Below are 25180 nucleotides of genomic sequence, written 5' to 3' on the forward strand. Positions count from 1 at the left end.
ACACTGTCATCTATATTTGTGTCAGTGAATTTCACACTCGGATGTTGAAAAATTAGGTTGTGGAAATACATCCAAGGTTGGATACATACAAGAAAAGAAAATCCAGTGTAACCTGCACTGATTTCTACTGTACATAGTGTGAAAGCAATTCAGTCATAATGCACATACAAAGAAAATGTGAACAGACAAATGAGGTGCATGACAGCCTTTCAGGCCAAACTGAGCACAGAGCAATAAGATCTTGTAAAAAAAAAAAAAAAAAAAAGTAATGTGCAATCAACCTTGAGATGCAAATCCAATTTTCTCCTTGGTGTTTTGAACGGGAATAAAATAATGGAATCTCAATAAAGCATGTGGCATGATCAAAGTAAAACAGATGTCCTGTGTAAAATCAGCCATTTTTGAAGTCACTCTTCCCCCGTGCTTTTCAGAGATTCCAGTGAAATGTTTGCTATTTCTTGACTTTCAGTGCAACCTGAAATAAATAGTAAATGACTTTGCTTTTTGTCAGCTTGCAGTCAGCAGTTTGAGAATGATTGAAGGTAGAAACAACACTTGAGAAACTATATGCTCAACTAGAACTGGCTTTCATACTCCTTTACACATGCAACTGTGTGACTCTACAATTCTTTCAGTGTAAGCCTCCCATATATCAAAGCATGTCTTTTGTGTGGCTGTGAGAGTACTCTGATTTGTATTGTTTATAGTGAGCAAGGATACCATTTTCAGGTATTATATATATATTATATATATATATATATATATATATATATATATATATATATATATATTAAAAAAAACCACCATGCTAGTTTTCTGTTAAAAGCTTTTTTTTTTTTTTCTCCAACAGCCATTTATGCATCTCAAGTTTAGAATTTGCTGCAAGTTTTAATGGGGTTATGTGGCAAAGGTTTTTAGAGTTGAACTGCCTAGTATCAAATGACTCATTCATTACTTTTAATTTCATGTTTATTTTTCACCATTTGTCCATTGTATAGATTTTTTTTTTAAATGTTCGATGAAAACTGAAGTTCAAGGCGGTGTGAGGAAAGTTGTGTCTTGGAGTGAGGGGCTTGTAATGTAAATACATTGGGCCAAAAATCAGGTTATTTAGGAAAGCAATGAGTTAAATATTACTTGATGACCTTGGAGTGTCAAGGCATAGTAGTTTTAATGAAATGCGTTGCTGGGTGGGTTATTTTTGATTAACTTAATGGAGAATGAAAGGTGTTCTCAAAATTGTCTGTTCCATATTCCATTTTTCCATTTCACTTATTTCCACCGCTGCCATGTTGTCTTGAAAATTAGTGTAATGTGAAACATTTACTGTAGTGAAAATGACCTCTTTCAATAAAACATGCTTTATTGATGCAAGGTACAAATATCTCTTATTGTATTTTTTTTTCTCAATCTTAACATTTATCAGCAGCAATTTAAACACTTAAAACACTTTACTTTAGCCAGTTTCTTTACTTGAGTGTCAACATTAATACTCTTGTTGGATACAGTAAAAAAGTTAAATCATTATTTCAAGAAAGGTTACATTTTCTTTCATGTATTATTACATTTGTTTTTTTGTGGGGTTTTTTATTTTTTGTTTTTTGTTTTTTCCTTTTGTTGAATTTTAAAACTATGGAAATACTCACGCAGACACAATCACACGGAAACCCACACACACAAATACATGGACAAACTCACACTCACACCAGATTGAGGCAAAATGAATCAGGGCTAGGAACATGTCTGGCAGAAGTCTCCCCTGTCAAAATCAACTGAAAGGGCAGTACCCTCGATTGATGTCACAGATTCAAAGCTCAGATTCAAGTTCAACAACGGGAGGCAACAACGTGCTTCAAAATCAAATGTCAAACCCGTCTAAGATGATGCTGCAGACCACTACAGCCTCCTCCTGAAGACAGAAACAAACTGCATTATTCATGGACAGCCCATCGTATTCCTTTGCCCACATCAATTCAACCAAAAACTTAAAACACCTTTTTCAACATAGGTAAAATTACATTATTAAAAACACATCAAAAAACGATTGCCTAAAATCCTGATATATGTACAAAAATAATCTGACCACATCTGTAATGGCACTTTGTGAATCTGTCCATCAGACATGGGATGAAAAGTCTGACCACTGTGTGCGTTCCGTCCGGAGAAAAGATGGAATTTCTCTTAATGCCTATATCCGGTCTGTCTTACTACTCCTCCAAGAGTTGTTGGTTGGTTAAGTATGTAGTCAACCAGATGGATACCCAAATTAGGGCATTTTGTGCGAATTGGATTGGTACAAATCATAATTGAAAGATTTATCACACAATAATTTGATTACAGTACTGTTTGGACAGAGTGAAAATGGTAAACCAGTGATGGTTTTACCAATCATCTGTAATGTAGTGAATGACTACATTTAACTACAGTGGATTACTGCCTGGGTATTTTCAAAGGATGGAAAAACGTGTTTTATCCAAACATGTTTTTCATGTTTTTGGGACCACTTTTCCCAGCAAACTGTGCTTGTTCACAGCTTGCCAAAATTATTGCTATACAATTAAGTGCATAGTGTTTGAGGCACATAACAATTTGAATATTGTAGTGAAATATGTCATATGATGAAACAATTTAGCAAAAATTCTACAACATAAATCTAATTTAATCTTTACAGCTACTATGATTGTCTTTTAGTACAAACATATATAATTGGGTATTTTAGGCATAAAAAAATAAGTTGAGTAACAGGTTTCAGTCCACCTCAAAAAATAATCTTCTAAAAACAGGATTCAGTGTGAGGATTGTTAAAATGTTAATTACAATGCTACATTGTACTGCAGGGGAAAAATGACTGATATGGTTCATTTGCATTTATAGAACGGCACGACTCTTCACACAATCCGGGTTTATGCCACACTTACAGTCCTTACTGCCCAATACCAACACCAACACAATAGCTGCACTGCAAAAGACATCTTTAAAAGTCATGTAATCTCATATTCAGTCTCAAAATATATATACATATTTTTTTTTTTTCTGTAAAACAACTGAATTAAATCTGACAGTGGGATTCTAATAGTTTCCAATGGACTGCCATTGTCATGCACTGGAAGATTTATTTCCCTTGTTATAGGAAAAGTAAGACTGGAACACAGGATTAAATCACTTAATAAGTGAGACATTTTTTGCAGTGTGGTCCTTGTTGTGGGAAGCAGCGTGGAGCCTGCGTCCACCAGCCTCCGTGGCCCCATGATGACAGCTGCTGGTGCTTATGATCATACTGGTTTCCACTTTTTGTTAGCTTGTAGTCCTCTGCTGCTTAAGAATATCATAGATGTCATCCACTTTGCTTAGTCTCTCAAAGAAAGGGATGAGATCGAGGAGCTCAGTGTCTGACATGTCATCAAACCAGGAAGCTACAGGGACCTGGAGGTTTGACAGAAGAGGACATTAAACATGCTGCAAGTGGATGTTCTGGATTTACATTTTTCAAAAGAAACTAGCACGAATCTAAGTGCCCTATATGTCAGTTATATGTCAAAGTGCTGCATAGAAATAAATTAAAATAGCATACTGCGTTGTCAGGATGGAAGACATAGGAGGCTGGGGAGTTGTCGATGATGATGACCTTGTTGAGGTCACGACCTAACCGGCTCAAGTCTTTAACATAGTTCCCTCTGTGGAAGACGCAGGACTCCCGGAAGAGACGACAACGGAAAGCACCCCATTTGTCCAACAGGTCCGACACAGGATCTGCATACTAGCAGCGGGAGAAAACAAACACACCATCTTTAAATAGCACTGAGTGTGTGCTATCCTGCGGCTGTAAGTAGGTGCAGCTGTGTTGGTTTACAAGGTACTCTAGCATGCAAAAACAACAAGGAAGAGGAAAAATACAGATACGCCATGTAAAATAACAACCCCAAACCATTCCCCTCTAAAGAAACAAAGTCAAAATTAGAAACAAACAGTACTGAACTGGGTAGCATAAACTCAAAGTAAAACAAAACTGACACTGTAAGATTCTAATGTCCCCAAAAGGAGAAAGCTGATTTCTGGATTAGTGGAACAAGATGCAACTGAAGTTGAGCTTGGGCATGACGGGGCCATAGCCCTCAGATGCCATTCAACACATTGCATGGCGGTCAGCTTTGTGTCAATGTGTCGGTCTAGCTGCTCGCTGGAGCATGTTATTTTGAAAGAGGAGCAGAGGGGAAAAACCTTTGCACCACATACACCAGTAGCATGGGCATTTGTTTTTATTTGCATATATGTAAAAAGCTGAGATGACAGGGAAAAAAAAAACAAAAAAACACTACATCATAGCCACAAACTAAAAGCACATAATAGTAAAGTCTGGTAGAGTCTGCTACAATTATCTGCATGAATGATTTTTACTTGAGTGAAACAACCAGTATCAGCTTTCAGTATTTCTGATCATTTAAATAATCCACAACTCCAATCCGCAGCTGATGCAGTTCAGTCAGGCTCTTACACCAGCCTACATCAGCCTTCAGCCAACAACTACATGAGATCCCTGCATTGTGAGTTGGGGCGATGCAGGCCAGAATATTTAAATTATGTCCTTCACCTGCCCAAAGGGCCACCAGGCTTCTGGGTTTGGCAAGCGTTTGCTGACTGACACTCCTAGCAAATTTTTTACTTAACATAACACTAAACATTTTTATTTACCCTATCTTACTGTATTATTACATATTTTCCCCTTTGCAGGTATACTGATTATTTAGGAATTGCTGAATGTTCAATTTGTTTGTTAAAATGATTACACTTAAATTAATTAGATCTATAATCTGTATTTACATTTGTTTTGATTTCAACATCTAGTGTATTACACTGAGTACAATACAATGCTGCTAGAAGGCACTGAGCCACAGCCTTATACCAACTCTGAATGTGAAATTAAATGACTTAACATATCAGTCATTGAGAACTAAAAAAGACTTTTGAGCTTGGATAATGAATGTTTTGTGAGCGTAACACTGGCAGCCGAGCAGCTTTGACTAATTTAAAGGAAACATTCCCTTGATAGCTGATAGCTTAGGCCATGTCTGATGTCCAGAGGCTATATTAGAGCTTTGGGGTAACCTGAAAACTACTAGGTTTGGGGCCACATATACTAAAAATATATGCAATCATGTTCCTTTAGGCAAATGTGCTTACCAAAAATGAAAGGGGGAAAAAAAAAAGCTTCCAGACACAGTGGAAAGGTCTGGGTTAAAAGGTCTAAAGGTTCACGTTAGAGGTTAGGGAGGGAAAACATATAAGTGAGTGTGATTTCCTGACAGGTATGTGTTATGAATGGGGGTGTATATCTAAGGTCATCTATAAATCAGACACAGCAAAAATGAGGTTGGGCTTCCAGTAATTCTAAGCGTAACATTTTGAAACAGCAGGTGTCACTTTTCACATTCGGTATGGAAAGGTTTGTTTACAACGGTTTGTGTCCGTCTACCTGCAATATATGGTCACGTTAAACCAGCAGTTACGTGGCATCCACAACAGTGAACTTACCTTAGATAAGCTGGCAGTGAATAAAACACACTCAAACAATTCCCCCATCCGTTTGAGGAACTCATCAACGTGGGGTCGCTTCAACACGTACACCTAGGCAGAGACACATAAGGCATACAGAATGAAATCCAAAGCATACTTCAACTACCAACAGGGATATTATCATGGACATACACATACGACAAAAAGAGGAAATAAAAGAAAAGCAAAATAAAAGGAAATAGAAATGAACTGAAATGAAAAATGAATCCCCATACCTGCGCTGAATAGCTAATTCAAACACAGCAGGGCAACAAACCAATGTGGTGGTGGTGGTGGTGTTTTTTTTTTTTTTTTTTTTTTTTTTAACCTCTATACATGTCATATATTCAATGAAAAGACAGTAACAAAATTAATTTAATTCAGTATATTATCTAATGCAAGCATGGATTCCCTCTACAGTGATTTATTTTCTTTTCTGCGTTATCTACCAATGAATACAATTAATAATAACAATAATAATTCAGTAAAATTTTGTGTATAAACCTCAACAGGATTTTATACCTGCTCCCACTAAGATGCTGGTGGCCTTGTTTCTGAACCAAGTCATCCCGAATAGGCTTTCCCCCTTTTAACAAGCCTATCCTGGATTACTTGAAACAGACCCAAGCCCTATGGAAGACAAGGCTCCTCTGTCTTCTGGGAGGCCTGGCACAACAGGTTGCAGTTACCATTTAAAGACTCGGAGGAATAGCCGCTGCCATTTCCCAGCACCAATGAGCCGGGCATAATATACGCTATGGACTGAGATTGATGGCCACTGATTTCTGAGAAGCCAGCCAGGGTTTCCTCATTTCGTCAGGCCACTGAAATAGCCACCTGCTGCTTGAAGCCGTCAACAGGGAGGGCCACAGCACTGTCAGGTAACCAGCACAGTGTTTCTACTGCACTGCATGAAAGATTTTCAATTTTATTTCCTTTATTATTGCATCTGACAGAATCAGCTCGTATAGCGCCATCCTGCTGTACACGTCTAAATACACACCTAAATGTACACCACACATTCTGGTTACTGGTGTGCGGTGTTTACAATGGCAGTCATTGTAGAAGGGAACCCTGCATCTATCCTGCGGGATTCTCCAAATTATTCTTCTTTGGGGGTGGACAGGAAGTGTAGTGAACATGTATACAGTGTGACTTCTGTGATGGCTGCTATACACCTTGATCTTATGTTCTTAGTGAAGCAATATAAGTAGACAATACAGTGAACAGGCATGTGCGTACCTGGTGAACTGTTCCATCAATTTCCACTGGAATGATAAAATCTGCGTTGTTCACTGGCTGTTAAAAACAAGAACAGGAGAATTTATTAAACACAAACTGTATTTTTTCTTTAACTCTCTCCATGAGGGAGAAGGTCTAGGCAGTTTTATTTAAAAAAGACAGCATGCAGTAACAAATCAAAAGTGAAGATGTGTCACACATAAGTCACAGAAGACGCCGCCTCAGCGTCTTGCAAATAACACCGCACTGTAAATAATCCGGCTCTTGTGACTTCCACCATTGAAACATAGGGCCGACAGAATCTGACAAGACTTATTAAATATCTGATTTATTTAGGCACCTCTCAAAGCTGAAATATGCCTCTCAAATGTTAGGATCATCACGAGTGCATTCTATGTAAGGCATTACACCATGACCTAAATTGGTTTTCTATGAGGTAATGCAAATATGAAAGATAAAACGAACACGATGCATTCCTGAGGAGTTAAAGTAGTGCAGGTGAACTGATTTTACTGCATACATACACAGAAAATGTAAATAGCTATGTGTAATTAATACACTCAATATATTAACATTTACATTGCTCCATCTTTCCCCTGCCCAGGCCCTGGGGATGAAAATTAGCTGCCTAGCTATACCTATTAACATAAACTTCTTACAGGTTTATGTATAGTCCCTGTTAAATAAGTTAAATAAAACATAAAATTTTGACAAGACTTTTTTTCCCCTCCTCATTACTGCATTTCTGGCTTCTGGTCTGTCGGCTGCACCAGTCAATTCAAATGTTTCATGTTCGATATTTGTACTGAAAAAAAAAAACTCTCCTGGCATGAATGTTCAATTCTCCAGTAACAAATCATATCAAATATGGAAGTTTACATATGTACATACTATATATAACAAGCAGCACATATATTTACATACATAACAATGCTTTTCAGGACACTGCTTCTACTACCTGAGAGCAAATGTCATGTTAAATGTTAAACATTATATATCACGTCTAATTCCAGCATTGAATTACACAAATTCTGCAAAATTCTGTCATAGTTTTGCCACAGATTGACAAGTTTCCAGCATCATGCCCAAATTTGAAGCTTGTAAGTTGCAAAGTTTTAAATTGTGAACTTTACATTGCTCCCAGAATTGAGATTTGTCACCCTGGGCTGCCAATGACACACCAAAGTACAGCAAGTTATTGCTGCAGGCTTTTTTTTTTTTTTTTTTTTTTTGGCTTTTGACTAGTATGCCTGCTCCTACAATGTGTTTCTGATTGCCATGCTATTAATTTCTTCACCCCTCCTCCACTATCACCCATGGGCACTGCACTAGATAGTTAAAGAAGATATGTGTAGATTGGTGGGGGTCAAACGTGTAGTATGGCATCTCTCTCCGCCAAGACACGGCAAGAATTTATCCCACTATGAATGCCTAATCTGACATGATGGCCATCGTGACAGAAATATTGTGTTATTTGATCCTTGTCTAAGGCAGTTATTTTGTTGTTGCAATCCTACAAAAGAAATAAATAACTATAACCATATATATCTAATGTTTTATATACTGTCTCTCTCATAACCTTATTCCGTTACATTATAATGTACCATATTTCACATAGTTTTGTTTTGTTTTAATAAGTGACATTTGATGACTCTATAAGATTCAGGAAAAACCTTATATTGTATTTATGTGTCACAAAGTCCTGCTACAACACATACTACTGATGTTATTTTTGCACAAGCTTGTAATGCTGGAATCCACAATTTGCATATTGTCATTCCAATGTTGATACTTATGGTAAATTGTGATTGTCTGTTGTGTCTGTTTATATAGCCACTCTACTTGTATTTATATTGTTCTGTTCATATTTATTTGCTCTTCTTCTTTGATTTATCCTATTTAAATATGCGGCTGCAATGGGCCAATTTTTCTCAGTTTCACCTGATTTAATCCAATGAACCACCTACATGGATTGGTGCCATCTAACACAAGTTGAGTCATTAAATGTACTTTTAGAAAATGTTATTTTTTATATCCCTGTTTATTGATTTTTTTATTTATCTATGAATTTATCTTTCGTCTTTTTTTTACTTGGAGTATACACATGCACAAACACAGTATCTTTCATTCCCATACAACCAAAGCTGGTGGCCATCATTAACCTCCTACATGGCGCATTTCGCACTATTTTTAATATATGTGTCAAACTAATAATGAGTTTTATTGGTCCACTTGTGCCAAACATGGAACTTATGGTCTGGCGTTGTTTACACGTCGCTAGTGGCAATATCCAATGACATCCGTTAGGACAGTCTGTGACCTGAGAAGGACTAAGCAGCACATGGCATTCATTACATAATTTGTCGTGACACGGGACCCTTGCTTTTGGCATTGATTACTTTGTTTGCTAAAATGCTACCTTAAAAGGTATTAAAACTGATCAAAAGGCAGCCAGTTATTTGTAGGCATAATGTGAAAGAGAATACTATCTCTGAGAGCTTAAAGTGCATATTCACATATAATAATACTGCTGAAGTACAGGCTGTATGGAAATTCTGTTGTGGTGAGAGTTCATTTCCATAAGTAAATTATATCACTATGAACAGAACAATCAGGAAAGGCTGTATTGGCAGTGTTTTTTTTTTTTTTTTCCATTGTGTTTGACTAAAAAAACTTATTTTTTTTGCATTGAATGCTTTTACATTTTAAGTAACATTTTGATGTTACTCAGACTTCATAATTGGGTGTAAATAAGAGCTGAACATGACCTTTTCAGGAATTCCCTTTTCTCTCTGCTTCTGCCTTTATTGCAGTCACACCTAATCTCAAGTGTTTTCCATGCATCACAGTGGGTTGTTAAAGGGGCTGGAGCACAACACTGGAGCAGCAGCACAGAATAAACAGTTGACTTCTAGATGGCACTCATGTCTGATTCGTGCATTGTCAAAGTTCACTCTCACCCTTCCCACAGCCTCTTTGTCCCCCTGCTATGTGCCAAGGAGGCTTCACAGCCTGAAACCAAGAACAGCCAGGCTGAACAACAGCTTCTTCTCCACAGCGGTCATGCTTCTAAATACACTGATGCCCCCCAATCATACAGCTATCACACAGCTAAGCCTAGATGCCCAGCCCACCACCCCCTCTCCCCCTCTGACAAGGTAGTTATTCCTCTGTTACTGACAACCGTATATGTCTGTATGTACAAGTGCATGCATGTGTATTTCTTTTTTATTTATTTATAGTGCCTGTTTTATGATTGTATTAACTGTCTGGACTGTATTATATTGTGTTTTATTGCACTATACTACTGTATTTTAATGAACTTACTGTTTTAACTACTTTTGTTGTTACATAGCTACTATTGTTGCACCTTGGCCCTGGAGAAACAATATTTCATTTTAAACATGGATGCACATGCAGCTGAAGTGACAATAAACCTGAATCTCAGGTATATTTTGAAGTTCATCTTTTGGCTTTTGTTGCCTAAGATTGCTTTACTTCAGTGAGGACTGGACAGAAGATACTCACTAAGTGCATCTTTGATGTTGTTGTGTATTTGCAAAACAAAAGGAGTAATTACAAGAAATATAAAGCCATTTAGTCCAAATGAATTAAGGGACTGCTGAGCACTGCAACAATTAATTGTCCTTTGATATATCCTTACCATTTCAATCAAATTGGGCAATTTTTAGAATCACACAAAATAATGTATAAATGCAATGTGAACCAGGTGATCACTGAGTATTCATACTATTTGGTTAGACAAAATTGCTGTTGTCTGTGTATCAGTAGCAAAGTAATCTACACAAGACTGTAGCAGCCTTGCCAGCTTACCTTGAATGAACTATGTACTAGTGTTTCATCCAAATCAATGACCACACAGATCTTCCCTGCATCCTTTGATTTGATCTGTGGAAGCAGTGGTTTTGCTGGAACCTGGAGACAACACAGAGTAAAGACAACAAAAAGCCAATTTATCGCAAAGCTTTATATGTAGATACAAAGATCTTTTAACTTTGAAGCCTACAAGAAGAGCTCCAGCAGCAACACTCTGATATTAAACATGCAATTTTCACATATTTACTTAAGCCTTCAGAAATCCCAGTCTGTAGCGCCAAGACATACATATTGTTTGTGTTGCTTGGCACTTAAGAGGCTGACACACTTGTGCTGCAGTGGACTGTGTCCAAGAGGGGGCATTAGAAACTTGGGACACACAGCTGCTACTCTGTTGACGGAGCATGTAAATATCAGCATACTATTCCTCTACTTCAACAAGTGTTCAGAGGTCAGTGTTTGAGAAGCTGACTCTGCTATTAAAAGGAGCTGGCATGACCAAATAGGCTACCTTTACTAGTGAGCAGTTCATGTATGTGTGTCCCTGCAGTTAATTACCACGTGAGGAGAATGGCAGGGTATGTGTTTTACAGGCTGACACAAATACCAGTCAATCTGCCAAGTTGTATCCTTCCCTTACCACAATTTGATTCAGAGCCAACATGCAGCCAGTGCTGTTAGTAATTTCTTAATGGTGTTGTAAAATAGGCCAACAGTATTTACAGGATATTTTCCTTGATTCTCAGATAAATGGAAGTTCAAGCTACAGTTCTGAAAACATAAATCATATCAGGCCACTCTCACTTCCTCCAGTACTTCACAGCTGAGGTGCAAAGACATTTTAATACCTGCTCTTTCGGAGGAATGCAGTACTCGCATTCACAAGGCTCAGTGGATTCATCTTCACTCTGCTCCTCTTCTGAATCCTTGCTTTGTTCAGAGGCCTTGTTTTCCTCAGACTTCTTGGCATCCTCTGGAACTACGCTATGAATAATACCTAGAGGAGGCATTATTATTTCTCTGGATATTTCTTTTAACCCGGAGTGCTCGTCTGTCTCTGGAGTTTTGTCCACAATAGAAAGGTTAGCTAAACTTCCACTCAGCTCAGTATCTTCAATAATACTAAATTTGACTGCTTTGCACTCCTCTGGGCAGACTGCAGGGACTTTAACATCTTGGAATTCAGTCTCTGTAGTACATGAAAGAGCAACTTCTTCCTTTTCTCCAGCAGCGCTTCCATAATTTTTCTGGTCATATGTTCTTCCATCCACAAGGAATCCATTCAGCACAAATGACTGAATGCTTTTAATTTCATATGCATAATATTCTTCAACACCTGGTTCACAAATCTCTGAATTATCAGTGAGTGACCAATATGGCTCCCGTTCTGAACATGCAATTAACAGTTTGTCTTCATCACCATATAATTCATCATGTGGCTCTTCCTGAGGCTCCTCTTCAACATTTTCATCATCCTGTTTGCCTTCAGTTTTTGTTTCTCCTAATTGATCAGTGATAGACATGCTGTTGTCAGCAGATTTATAATTTTGAGCATCAGGAACATCATCCTCATATGCATCTCCCTCAACAGAGATGTCTTCTGCACATGGTGCACACATATTATCAGTAACACATAACTCACAGGACCCAGCTTTAAAGGATTCACTTTCATCACAGACTTCATAAATGTGATGCAAAGGCTCTCTGGCATCTCCTCCAGAAATTTCTGAATCTTTCTCTGCCTTATTGATTACAGCAAAGTCCTTTTGAATGTCATCCTCTGCTTTCAATTCTTCAAGCTTCTCTACTGACTCATGAGATGATATCTCAACAGAGGCATCATTGGCATCAAGTGCATCTGCTTCATAAGCCTCTTCACATGCAGAGTCTGCATCATAACCTGCATCAGATACCCTTGCAGCAGTTTCCCCATTGGTTTTCTCATACCTGTATGCATTTTTGGCATAACATTTCTGAGCCTCGGCTTTCAATTCTTCAAGATACAAGTGGTCGTGGATATCTCCCCCATCAAAACAGGAAATATAAGGTCGCCTTTGTACAAAAGCAAGTTTGTGATGGTCAGCTTTATCAAAGAAGTCAAAGTAATCTTCAATGACAGTATCACCAGTGGCAGTTTTATTTTTGTGATTATTACTTCCATCATTATCACTTTGCTCTATTTCCTCATCATCTTCAAAAGATTCCCACTGGGTTTGTTCATCACTGGAATCCTCCTGAGCACCTTTATCAGACTCCCCTGAGGACTCAGAACCATGTTCAGAGGGAATGCTGCCATCAAGACAAGTCTCAAAGGACTTGGTTTCAGCAGAAGAGCAATCTGATGAGCCATCCTCATCAGAGCAAATCACAGAGCTGTGGTCCAACAATGTCTCACAGGTATGCTCATAATGAGCATCAAAGGTCTTGTCAGAGCTGCACTGCTCTAAGGTTTTGTTCTGCTGAATTTCTTCAGTGTCATGGAGCATCCTGCAGTGCTCTCTGTTTGTACCTGATTTATTGGCATGGAGAAAGCTTTCCTCAGTGAGCTGGATTTCTTCACAATTTTCATTAGGGAAGGCGTCATGTTTACTTTGGTCAGAACCAACTTGAGGAGGTGCATCGAGTTGCAAGGAATTGATCTCTTCTAATAATATGTACGAATTTTCAGCATCGAGTTCCAAATACTCAGAAACATCCGTTTCCTTTAGTTCATCCTCTAGTTCAGGTGGATAGCTTTCATCATGATCATTAGTGAACTCAGTTTGACTTTGGTGAGTTCCATCATACTCAAGTTGAGTGTCACAGTCAAATGAATCCACCAAGTCAGAGATGTCAGGTGCCAAACAAGGTATATCACATTGCTGAGAGGTCTCAGTGTCCTCTGCTGATGTGTCAGGCCCAGAATCAAAGCACTGAAACTGCTGATCAGAAGGCTTGCACTGTTCCAATGACAAAAGGTGTTCTGCACTGCCAGATATGGAATCAGACATTTCACGGTGACCCACAGCCTCACAGTTCACTGCAGATTTGTATGGTTTAAACTCAAAGGACTCAAACTGTTGACCAGAAGGCTTACATTGTTGAGATAACTGGAGGTGCTCTATGCAATGTTCACAGCAAGGGCTACATTCAAAAGCTAAGCTATGATTAGCGCAGTGCTCAGAGGACTTGCAAGGTTTAAAACACTCACGGTGTTGAGCACATTGATCAAATGGTTTGCTTAAGCCTGAAGTCTCACACTGATCAGGTATCTGGTCCAGTTCAAAAGATTCCTCACTTGTTGAATACTGCTCAAAGCTCTCAGAATGTCCATTGCAGTACGTGTAGGATTCAGTCTCTGCAAAATCTCCAGTCAGGTTGCAATGGTCAGCACCAAGCACAGAAGGCTCCATTTCTCTCCTGACAAAGTTTTGTTCAGTAAACTCCACAAGGGTTTTTATGCCAAGTTCAGCACTTTCAATTGAAGGCTTGACAACATCTGTGGCTTCTGATAGTTCAGTAACCAGGCATTGTTCATCAAGCATGACTTCGGCAGATGGCTCCCCTTCTCCACTGACTTTACTTTGCTCAGAGTTTTCCAGGTACATCAGGAGAAGTGTTTCTCAACTTGGCCAGTTACCACTCTGTCAGCTTATGAATTGCTCCAAGCACAGGGTAAGAGACTTGCCTTCTCTTGGGGTCCTACAGAGTCCAAGTCCAAAATGACTGTCAGGTGTCTGTGAAGTCTGTTGAGAGGAGAGTTTGACACGGCTGGTGGGGGGAGTCACTGAGACCACAGCCCGCCTGAGAGAGTAACAGCAGCAGTGGTGTGCACGTTGGCATGACAGGGGGTCACAACCAACACTGAAACTAGCATTTGACATGCCCCCCTCTGCAGGACACCAAGCAATTTATTTTGGGGGCTTGGAGAGACGTGACAAATAACTTCTGGAATATCAAATCTCTATAAAAAGCTGAAGTAAGGCATAAATCTGAAACTGACACCTGAGAACATCTTGACTACTTGATCCCCAGTCCATGATTGCTGATAGCCATGTTGTCTTCCAAGAAATATGCTCAATAAACCATAGGGAGTATTGTCAATTGTCCAAAAATATTACGTAAAGGAATTGTGGTCTGTCGTCGCTGGCTTAGCAAGCACTGATGTCTTAACACATCTAAACATCCTATCCATTAACACTTCTTGATATTCAATAATGCATTATATAACAATTTCCTATTTTTATTTCTTTTTTTGTTTGTTTGTTTTAACCTTTATTAACTCAGGGAAGGCTCACTGGGGACACATTCTCTTTTTTAGCAAGTCACTGTTTCACACTCAGTTAAATACAATCAGGAATTTTACCTGCCCAATACAACTACAGTCTTCCACTGTTAACCACAGAGCACCTCCACTTAGCAATGGCACCTCAACAGTATTTACTGACAAAGGGGGTCTCTCACTTTTTCCCCCAATCATGCAACCTTTCAGGCAGAAGACCATTTCCACCACTCTAGTTAATTACAGTCACCTTGATTGATGCATGTACATAGAGTGCTTTTCAACAGTGCAATGCAATAGTTTCCCAACTGGGAAATATGCTCTTGTAAACATGAAAGAACTTGTGCAAAGAAAACATGTGTTGCTGATCATGTGGCTATCAATCATGTTGACCCCATGCTGCTCACAGACCACGAACAGGCAGAGCGAGAGATAACTGATATCACAGGAAAGGGCAAGAGTGAAAGAGGGATGCTGAGAAATGAGAGCTACTTACTTTGGACAGAGTCCCATTTTCTTCAACTAATAGGGGGGCATTGTTGTTTACCGGAGGTGGCTCTGTTTCTTTATGACAGAGACAGCAGAAGATACTCTGCAAAATGCCTCTGCCACGAGGCTTCTTTGACAGGGACACAGCACCGGTGCCTGAAAGACAGAGGCAGAGGAGAGTAAGAAATATGAAGAGGTATGCATGTTCCCACCTGCGTGACAGAATTGTCTTGCCCTCAGGTTACATGACTGTGGCTATTTTGGTTATACGGCAAAGGGTTAAAGATGTTGCATAACAAAGGTGTATATTTCAGTCACAGAAATAGGTCAAAGAGGGAAAAATTATGATTCTTTGAAATCATGAATTTCGGGGTGCAGATCATTTTCAAAATAAATATGTTTTGTACTGAAACCCTACAAATTTTCAGTAAAAAATAATGAAGAACAGGTAAATGACTGAAATCTTTGCAGAAAGTGAATGAAAATCAGACATCTAAAGAATACATACTTCAGCATCTAACTGCACATATTCGAAAACATGCATGCACATATTATATCATGTATCCAAGTAACAGCAGTTCTTGGCACACACGTGGGCAAAAACACCGCATCAACTTTTGGTGAGGTGATGAGAGGCGGTCTTTACAAGGAAAAAAAAAACATCTCTGACAAATTAGCTGTGCCTTGATGGCTAGTCAGAGCTGTCAGTGCAAGAGATTAGCATGCCACTCTGACATGACTAAATGTGTTGCCTCAGCATAAACAATACCTGGACCTGTCAACCTGCTTTTGTAAATGTGCCATAATTAAAAAATTAAGTATGAGCACTTCCCTGTTAAAAATATATACCTTGGGTGGGGGGCAATTCATAAAAATTAACTTTGTGTTGCTGAAATGTATGCTTCTGTAAAGCCCACAGTATGGTGAATTCAACTGTCACAAGGTTGCATTTTGAGTAGTTTGTGACATAAAAAACACAAATGGACTTCAATTCTACTGAAAAAGGAAGTTGTATAAGCATGTGGGTACATTTGCCTAGATGTCCTGTCCCTTAGCGTCAAAAACGATTATTGTTGCTTCTTCAGTTCTTTTTTCATTTCTGATATTTTCAGTGTAGATTGTGCAAGACAAATCTCAAGCATCCTACAGAAGGCTCTGTGAATGACACCTGAACATAATCCACTGAAATTTAACTGAAACACCGCTCTAATACTGACTGCCACCATCAGCAAACACACGCTGTAATTATGAGTATCGTAGACAGAAAGTATTAATAAAAGACATAGCTTAAAATGTTTTTTATTTATTTGCTAACAATCAATATGAATTAATCTTCAGGTACCACAAATTTGGAGTAGCCTAACTGATAAAAAAAAATGCTACTCAAAACAAGTTTTCTGAAACAGATAACTGCCAAATTTCCTGCACAAGTACACAAACATATACATATATACTTTTTTGCAGATGCACTGAAAATGTCACAGCATGTAACCAAATTCTGCTTCATACAGTATTTATCAAAGTAGAAACAGGCACTTTTTATTCTGACAGTGTTATATCCTGATTCAAATTCACAGATATTCTTGGTTTATAGGTGGGGAAGCAAACCTAAAAAGCTCATTTATGTCAAATCTCTGTATAAAACTGAAATTAAATTAAATTAAAAAATACAAACAAACTTTTAAATTAATCTTTTTCATTGGCTGAGAGAGGTTTAAGCTTCTTCCCTAAACAAATGTGACCCACTTTAAGCCGTGATTCTCAATGGATTGGGGCTGTTGACTGCATCTTTCAACTGGGGTCGAAAGTGGACTAAGCCTCTGGAGAGCAGGCATACAGCAGGGCATGCTTGTCAAGCCATACTTCTCTTGCTCCTGAGCTGAAAAGTTTTTATGCAAACACGTGTGAAGGAACTGGGCAGGTGAAGCTTTTAGTGTTAAAAAACATCACCCTACCCACTGCATTAGCGCTTCTGATATTACACATCACAGAGCTTAAAATAGCCTGCCGGAGTAGCTACTGACAGTGGTTAATGATGGGTCTCCATGTATATATAGCAACACATACTCACACCAGGCCATAAACGGAGTCACAAACAAAACCTTTTTGTGTCACCTACAACACAGAGCAGGAAACAGCTCAGCTGTGTGTTTATCTGGTGCACGAGTGCTAAACTCCATGCACTGGAAAATTAAACTCTGAAAATGCTGAAGCTCTATGCTCAGCCAGATGATGTCATTCTTAATGCTTGGGGAAGATCATGTCTACGGTACAAATGTCAACATAAACAGAGCCCCATGACATGCAGACAGCACTGGCTCCTTATACTGTGAGTGCCCAAATTAAGAGAGGTCACAAAGTGCAAACCAAGAGCTCTATTTTCTAGCATGGCATAAGGAATCAACAGCACAGTTTTGAAAAGTCAATAAAATTGCATAATTCAAAGGATAATAAATGATTAATTTGGCATCCAGGGGCCATATTACAGAAGCTTCGAGCTTACCTTCTGAAATACAATACTGGGAAAAATGCTGTGTTTTTTTACTCACTTGCTTCCATTATTTTCTGAATATTATGTAGGACAGACATTAGAATTTGTTTTTCATTCATTTGCTTCCACTTCGATGTTTCTACACCCCCGGAGGACACCTGCGCCATTGCACCACTCAGCCCTCCCACCTATGGGCGTGGACATATGTCTATAACTTCCTCCTTTTGTATCAGAATCAAAATTTATTTGAAACATGTGATTGTCCTTATTTGACCTTGAGTGGCCAGGGGCTGACATTCTCTGTTACACACATCAGTTTATCTTTTTCTTGGTCTTTTCTCACACCACGACTATCTCACACTGTACAGACTATCTGACAGAAATAGCAATTTTCCAAAAGCTGTATGTAGATTTAAATGATCCAAGGAAAGTCTTTTCACTCTAATGACAGCTTACTATTAGTAATGACTAACTCCACTGATACAGTTAACCTCTGTAGAAAAGCAGTGACTTTTTCAAATCACATCAAGTTTAGTCATTACCACAGCCTTCAAATAGAATCCACCTCATCACGTCCATCCTGCAAACCCTCACCTGGTTACTTGCTACCAGCGTGTAAGCTGGCCCTCGATGTGCCGGATCATACTGTGACAGTGTTCAGAGTCAGTGTGTCAGAAACAATATAGTCCAGTTTTAGCAAAGTGAAATGGCATCAACTTACAGCTATCACTCCATGAAAATGACTCTTTTTCAAACCTTAACTTGCCATATCTTTTAAATTGAATGCAATCTGTAGGGCTAATTAACTTCATCAAGTAACAATCATTTTACATTTTTCTTTTTGCTTACAGTGCATCATTCACATAATTATTTCCTGCCAGAATTCTGTTCTAAAAACACCTGCAAAACACCTTGCACTTTTGTGATAAGCTAAATTCCTTAATTGAGTCTTAATTACCACTCAGCTCTCTGTTTAATCGGGTCCACATGTATAATTATATCACATAAGTTGGTAAGAGGTTAATGGGACTACAACCTTTTTTTTTTTTTTTTTTTACATTGCACACATTGCCCTTCTTCCAAGGGGCTCAGACACTGATAATGAGGTTACAGCTTTTTTAAGGGACAGCAGCAAGCTCGCGCCACATCAGCATGTTTTAGCCTGCTTAGCTGAACGCACGCTTATCTGGGTCCCTTTCGGCCAACACATGTCTCTTTACGAGGCTGCTTCTATTCCTATCCAGACACAGAAAGAATGAGGCCTCCCACGACCGACTTTCCGCCACTTTGACACCTGATATTCTGTTACAATCTAACAACTTGCTTCACGCCCGCCAGAGTAGGTTCCTGCAGAGCCCAAGTGAGGTGGGGTCAGTTCTGGGCTTAAAAGGTAACAATGAATGTCTATACAACTTAATTCCTTTGAAAAAATAAAAAAATAAATAAAAATAAATAAACTTTTATTTCAGGATCAAAACTGCTAAGAGCAACTGCATGAACTAGTGGTTGGTGTAGACAGACATCATGGAAATATGACATGTGCCATATTTAGAGCAGCACCGTTAATTATGCCATCAAGCACAGCAAGAAGCCTAAAGGAACACCAACATGGTGTGTCTAACTTTTTAAGACATTCTGAAAGCAACTTCTGCCAAGTAAATGCTGTGTATGTAATTTTTGCCCTTAGTTTTGCTCACAACTTGGCTGCAACCCTTAAATGAAGAAAAGGAAGGGCCGAACACAGCTCCCCCCTTTTTTGTCTCTCTGGCCCCTTGCTTCTGGAATGCAGCCATGTTTTGGGCTCGTGACCTCACGGCCAAAAGGAAGTAGTCCACAAGCAGGCTGGAGCTGGCCTGCACACATCACCTGGACGACACTGCCACCTTCTGTCCGTACACAGCACTACAAAAGGTAATGACAACAATAGTGCCGTCCAAGGGTTATGTGTTGTTGAGTTAAGTACTGCTTGGACTTCCTCCTGCTACGCCCACATCAAGACTTTTGCTTTTGGAACACTATTTTGGTAGGAATAAGTTAGAGACCAATAAATTAAATATGCATAGCAATTAAAAAGGTTTATTAAGATTCTGCGGAGGAAAGCAGTACCACTGCACTCAGGCTGGGTACCAAGATACATCAGTACTACCAAGTGCTAAATTATGTTAAAATCTTTGCTGACAGAGTTTTTACTTAAACAGCTAATCATACATTGTCTCTAATCCAATAACCATACCTGCTCCAAAACACACAGTGACTTATGACTGAGTTCCAAAGTACTCGAATGTGCACAATGTTGACTTCAGGAAAATGTCTGTCTAACTGCAAAGCAATATAGCAATAAAAACTGTTTTTTTTTTGTTTTGTTTTGTTTTGTTTTTTTTGGTTGGTTGTTATTTTTCCCACAATATTTAACTGCACTTTATATAAATGCATGAAAATGTAATAGTAGTTATTATTCTTGATATGGTTTTACATATTAGGCTAGGTACTGCTGATTATAATTTTCAATATCTAAATAACTTTATAAAGCCCATGGCTTTATAAAATGTATGATACTAAAAAGTAGTTAACAAATAGGCTTGTATCAAAGATAGGTATTGAAAAAAGACCCAAACCCTACACAGCAGACTCAGGCTACATTAATTTCTCTTTTTTCATACCAAACAAAGTCAACAGAGGACACACTCTCTCAGTGCCTTTCTCAAAAGCACCTTGAGTACATTTGTCAGTACAAAGCATCACTCACTTACCTCTCCTTCATAAACTTTCCAGTCAGTGCAGAGATTTTAACAAGCAACTAAAACAGTTTTCCAATCCTTTAGCCTGCAGCCTCTGTGCAGCCAGTTTGTCAGAAATTGCTGCAAACAAACTCTAGTTCATGAAATCACAGTTTCAGAATTGTGATTAGCAATTTTTAATCTGTAGGCCTATACAAAGGAGAAGGAATCCCGCACACTGAATACCTTGCATAAATATTTATTGTTGTGACGTTTCGGTACTCAGACCTTCTTCAGACAAAAGCTCATTTGTACCAAAATGTCACAACAATAAATATTTATGCAAGGTATTCAGTGTGCGGGATTCCTTCTCCTTTCACACTACAGTCGGGACCCACCGCTCTCAGTCGGACGCACCTGAAAAACGACGGATGTGCGGAGACACCTCTCCATGACTAATCTGTTTACAAAAAATGAACTACCTGGAATATAGATTGTAGAGACTTTATTATCATTATGAATCCAGTCCCAATTATAAATCACTAATTCATCTAAAGAATTAAAAAAATCTATTCAATGAAAAAAAAAAATGTGAGTGTTACTTTAAAGAATACAGATTAAAAACCTTTTCATCCTGTTGATTAAATGGTAACTTCTATGCATCTAGGTAGGCTACTCAACATCATTTTCATCTATTAATCCATGGGCAAAAATTACTTAAATGGAATCAATGAAATTTAAAAAATTTGCAAGCTCAGAGAGGAACCACAAGAGATGCTACCTCAGATAAAACTCACATCTGAGAACCAGGCAGCTGCATGAACTCCTCTCATGTCTTTTAGAAAAGAATATCACTCAGTTAAATCACCACACCTTGGGTGTTTTTTTTCTTCCTTGATGAAATAAAATAAAATTTGAACACAAAGGTTCCATGGCAGATGCTTTATATTGTCCTTTGATGTATTTATTTTTCCCAGTGAGTCCAGAGAGTTTATGGATCAATCAATCACATTGATACTACCTATGCCTTGCTGCACGCCAGCAATAGCTGTATTTTGCATTCTTATGACATAGGATGGTCTACTCAATATCTTTCAACATATTTTGGCCATGCCAAAGCCAGACACCACAGAAATAATGTTCAAATATATTAGATTGGTCTCTGAAGCTCCACAGACATCAGATTGGGAGAGATGCAAAAAGATTACCATGAGAGGGCCCTGAGACATTTTCTGAGGTAATGGTGCACTGGTTTTCTTCACATCTGATAATGCTAAAGTGATATGATGCTTGCCTGATATTGCAAACAAAAGCTCATTCTGCTATCAATTCTCAAACCATGTGCACTTCACAAAATCCCATTCACTGTCAATGCTGCAGCAGCACCAGATTGTGCACCTTATTCATGCCTGGCTTTGAGACAGAACACTTTTCAGCAAATATTGATTAGATCCTCAGCTGTTCGAATAACATGCTCCTTTTAGTTTATTGTTATCACAATACTTTGCTTTCGTGAATAAGAAAACACCAGAGCCACATTGTGAAAAACATGTATTTGCAGGATTCATAATGGATATGTATGCACTGCTACACTACTGATTCTGATATATGAGATTTTAGAAAAGAAAACATAACGTAAAGTCACTGTTGAAAAATACACTCAATTCAAACTACAAGTACCAACATTAGGCTATAAACAGTGATTTTCTCCCCCTCTTGTTGGAAACGACCCTCTGTGATTAACTTCCAGATTTAAATGAGTAAAGGTGACTCCACTTCCAAGTCCACAACAATGACTGCCTGAACTGTCAAAATGCCTACGTAGAGTTTGGACCCCGCCCCCTTTAATATCAACCCATAATTTTCCACGTCTTTTTAAATTTTGTATATTCTGCTAAGTCTTTGTGTAACAGCACACGTGTGTTTTCTGGTCTGCGGAAGGAGACAAATTTACTAAAGTGATTCTTTTTGCTTGGAAAATGTTAGGCGGCTCCCGTGGCTCAAGGCCTACCGCTAAGGCTGACCTGGATTAAAAGTGGCTGTAGGCTCGTCGGAAAGTTTAAAACAGTCCCACTCGGCTACATTCAAACTTCCCACAATGAAAATACAGCGCAAAAGATGGGAAAAGGGGCTACGTTTGGCATTTCTGACACAGTGACGCCCGAAAAAACGCCGCTGTCTTGTGCCCCTCTGACATTGTCATGCGCAGCAGCAGAATAGTTTAAAAAGTTTTTCCAAACTCACCTTCCTCACGACAAGTCGCATTTTCCTCCTCATCCTTTGTTACTTGCGTGATAACCGACGACGAATGGTCCATTAGGTCCGCCACTCAAAGGCACAGACGTTAATACTCTATATAAAATAGTTCAAGGAGTTATGGCAAAAAATTATTTATATTTTGCCACTCCCTGTCTACATACGCGCATACTGTGCGTGGAACTAAGAAATACACTAAACAGCAGCAAAACACACGCAGGGTAACATGTCGCTCCGAGGTACTTTAAAGAAAAATGCAATGTTTAAAACTGGTAAAAATTGGTTATTTTGTTTCTAAATGGGCTCACGTTCAACAACTTCATCAATTTCACCATACTAACATGGAACTTGACGGTTTCAAGGAAGCCCCATTCTTAAAGCCACAATGCAGGATGTGGAGCCTTTCTTTTCGCAAAATATAGATCCCCACCACATTAAACTGTATTTCGTGGGTTACACTGTAAGCTGTGCACTAGGCTGCCGGTGTGTAGGCTTCTGTTTGTCGTATTGAAAAATCAATTTTATTTGAGTGTTTTTATATCAGCGCACCGTGTCTGCAAACAGTGCATCATGCCTTAAATACGGTTAATAATTTAACGTAGGTTAAATTTTCATTTATCGGGGAAGATGGTATCTCACTTGAATTTGTTTAAAAGCAGTCAGCAACTAAGATGTTGCTAGCATGATGTGTTTTAAAGTTTGTTCCAACTTTGGCGGGTGATTGGGGCAGCCTTGAAACCGACCGGGCAAAAGAGGAAGGTAGGGACAGTCTTCAAAGTGCCCACACTTCAGCTGAAAGCCCAGCCTCGGACTCCAACTCTTTCATCAGACTTCCCCACTTCTTTCAAATGCCATTAATATCTCTGAAGTCTAGGGTGGGTTATTGAATAAATGTTTTAACTAATCTAGAATGAAATAACTGCATGAAAAACACCAAATCACACCTGCTACATAGACAGAGATATTGATAGACAGATTTGATGGATTCACATCCTTAGTTTTACACTCCCTCTAAAGGCTGTATGTGTGGCAAGTAGAGTGATTATTTGGCTGTTGATCCTTAAAAGCAATAGTTTCCAGTACATATTACCATAGACTTCAATTAAAATTACATAGTGGATGACTGATATATATATATATATATATATATATATATAGATAGATAGATAGATAGATAGATAGATAGATAGATATAGATATAGAGATAGATAGATAGATAGATATAGATATAGCTATATACACACACTACAGGCCAAAAGTTTGGACACACCTCATTCAATGCGTTTTCTTTATTTTCATGACTATTTACATTGTAGATTCTCACTGAAGGAATCAAAACTATGAATGAACACGTGGAGTTATGTACTTAACAAAAAAGGTGAAATAACTGAAAACATGTTTTATATTCTAGCTTCTTCAAAACAGCCACCCTTTGCTCTGATTACTGCTTTGCACACTCTTGGCATTCTCTCGATGAGCTTCAAGAGGTAATTGTTATAATTGGCCTTATAGTTCATGTTTCTTGCATTATCCAATGTATTACATAGTTCAGGGCAGCTTGGCTGCTAAGCAGAGGATAGACACAGCAGGAGCCAGATGTACTTTCTCTATCTTGTTATTTAGGTCTGTTGCATTAGATACACGCCCAGTCAACATTCACACACATAGCATCACACATTCCAGAAACAAGGCATGGACAGTGGTTGGCCTGTCCATGTCCGGGTAACTGGCCAATTATTCTCGGTTGCGTTTAAGTCCAACCTTTGTACGGGGCAGGCCCAAGCCCAAGAACATAAATGTGTATCATTTCCTGATATCGACACTCATTCTGACTAAGATCCTGCGGGAGCTCTGTCACACTGAGACCAGCGCTGCCTTGCTTTATATGTGACCATAATAAATATTGCATCAGAAAATTGAAGACTGACTCCGGTCTGTTCTTGGGCTTTCAACAAAAGAATCGGGAGCTAACAATGTAAATAGTCATGAAAATAAAGAAAACGCATTGAATGAGAAGGTGTGTCCAAACTTTTGGCCTGTACTGTATATATATATATATATATATATATATATATATATATATATATATATATATATATATATAGGCTATATATAATAACAATTGGTGCACTCTGTGATCTCTGCTATGGTCTCTGTTCTAAAATGAACAAATTAATGAGTAAGCAAACAAACAAACAAATGAAAATGAAAGAGCTGTCATTCTAGCAACACAGGACTATCATCAGTGTGGGTGCTGTGGGTTTGACCCTTGCACTCTTTTCCATTGTTTGGTTGTAAAGCTGGATATGTGACAGCCAGGCAGCTAAAATGTAATTC

At 38.6% G+C, this 25180-nt stretch overlaps 1 protein-coding gene across 1 annotated transcript; it reads right to left on the bottom strand.

Moving 5' to 3' along the window:
* Positions 1 to 1342: 1342 nt before the first annotated feature.
* On the bottom strand, positions 1343 to 23343 carry ctdsp1 (CTD (carboxy-terminal domain, RNA polymerase II, polypeptide A) small phosphatase 1). The gene is made up of 7 exons (XM_030081462.1): positions 22832 to 23343; positions 15387 to 15535; positions 10627 to 10728; positions 6793 to 6849; positions 5530 to 5622; positions 3572 to 3757; positions 1343 to 3423 (listed from the first exon to the last, which is right to left on the bottom strand). Exons 1-7 carry the CDS (start codon positions 22902 to 22904, stop codon positions 3295 to 3297), a joined length of 789 nt encoding a protein of 262 aa, XP_029937322.1. The 5' UTR covers positions 22905 to 23343; the 3' UTR covers positions 1343 to 3294.
* Positions 23344 to 25180: the final 1837 nt, after the last annotated feature.

The sequence above is a fragment of the Myripristis murdjan genome, chromosome 21, assembly GCF_902150065.1.
Source record: "Myripristis murdjan chromosome 21, fMyrMur1.1, whole genome shotgun sequence".
Classification (NCBI taxonomy): Eukaryota; Metazoa; Chordata; class Actinopteri; order Holocentriformes; family Holocentridae; genus Myripristis; species Myripristis murdjan.

What these genes read in the sequence shown, in the direction of transcription:
- ctdsp1 (XM_030081462.1), bottom strand. Translation starts at nt 22,904, where the DNA reads ATGGACCATTCGTCGTCGGTTATCACGCAAGTAACAAAGGATGAGGAG. An exon ending in AAAATGGGACTCTGTCCAAA is followed by an intron (nt 10,729 to 15,386) that starts GTAAGTAGCTCT and finishes TGTTGTCTCCAG; the next exon opens with GTTCCAGCAAAACCACTGCT. An exon ending in TTGATGGAACAGTTCACCAG is followed by an intron (nt 5,623 to 6,792) that starts GTACGCACATGC and finishes GTCTCTGCCTAG; the next exon opens with GTGTACGTGTTGAAGCGACC.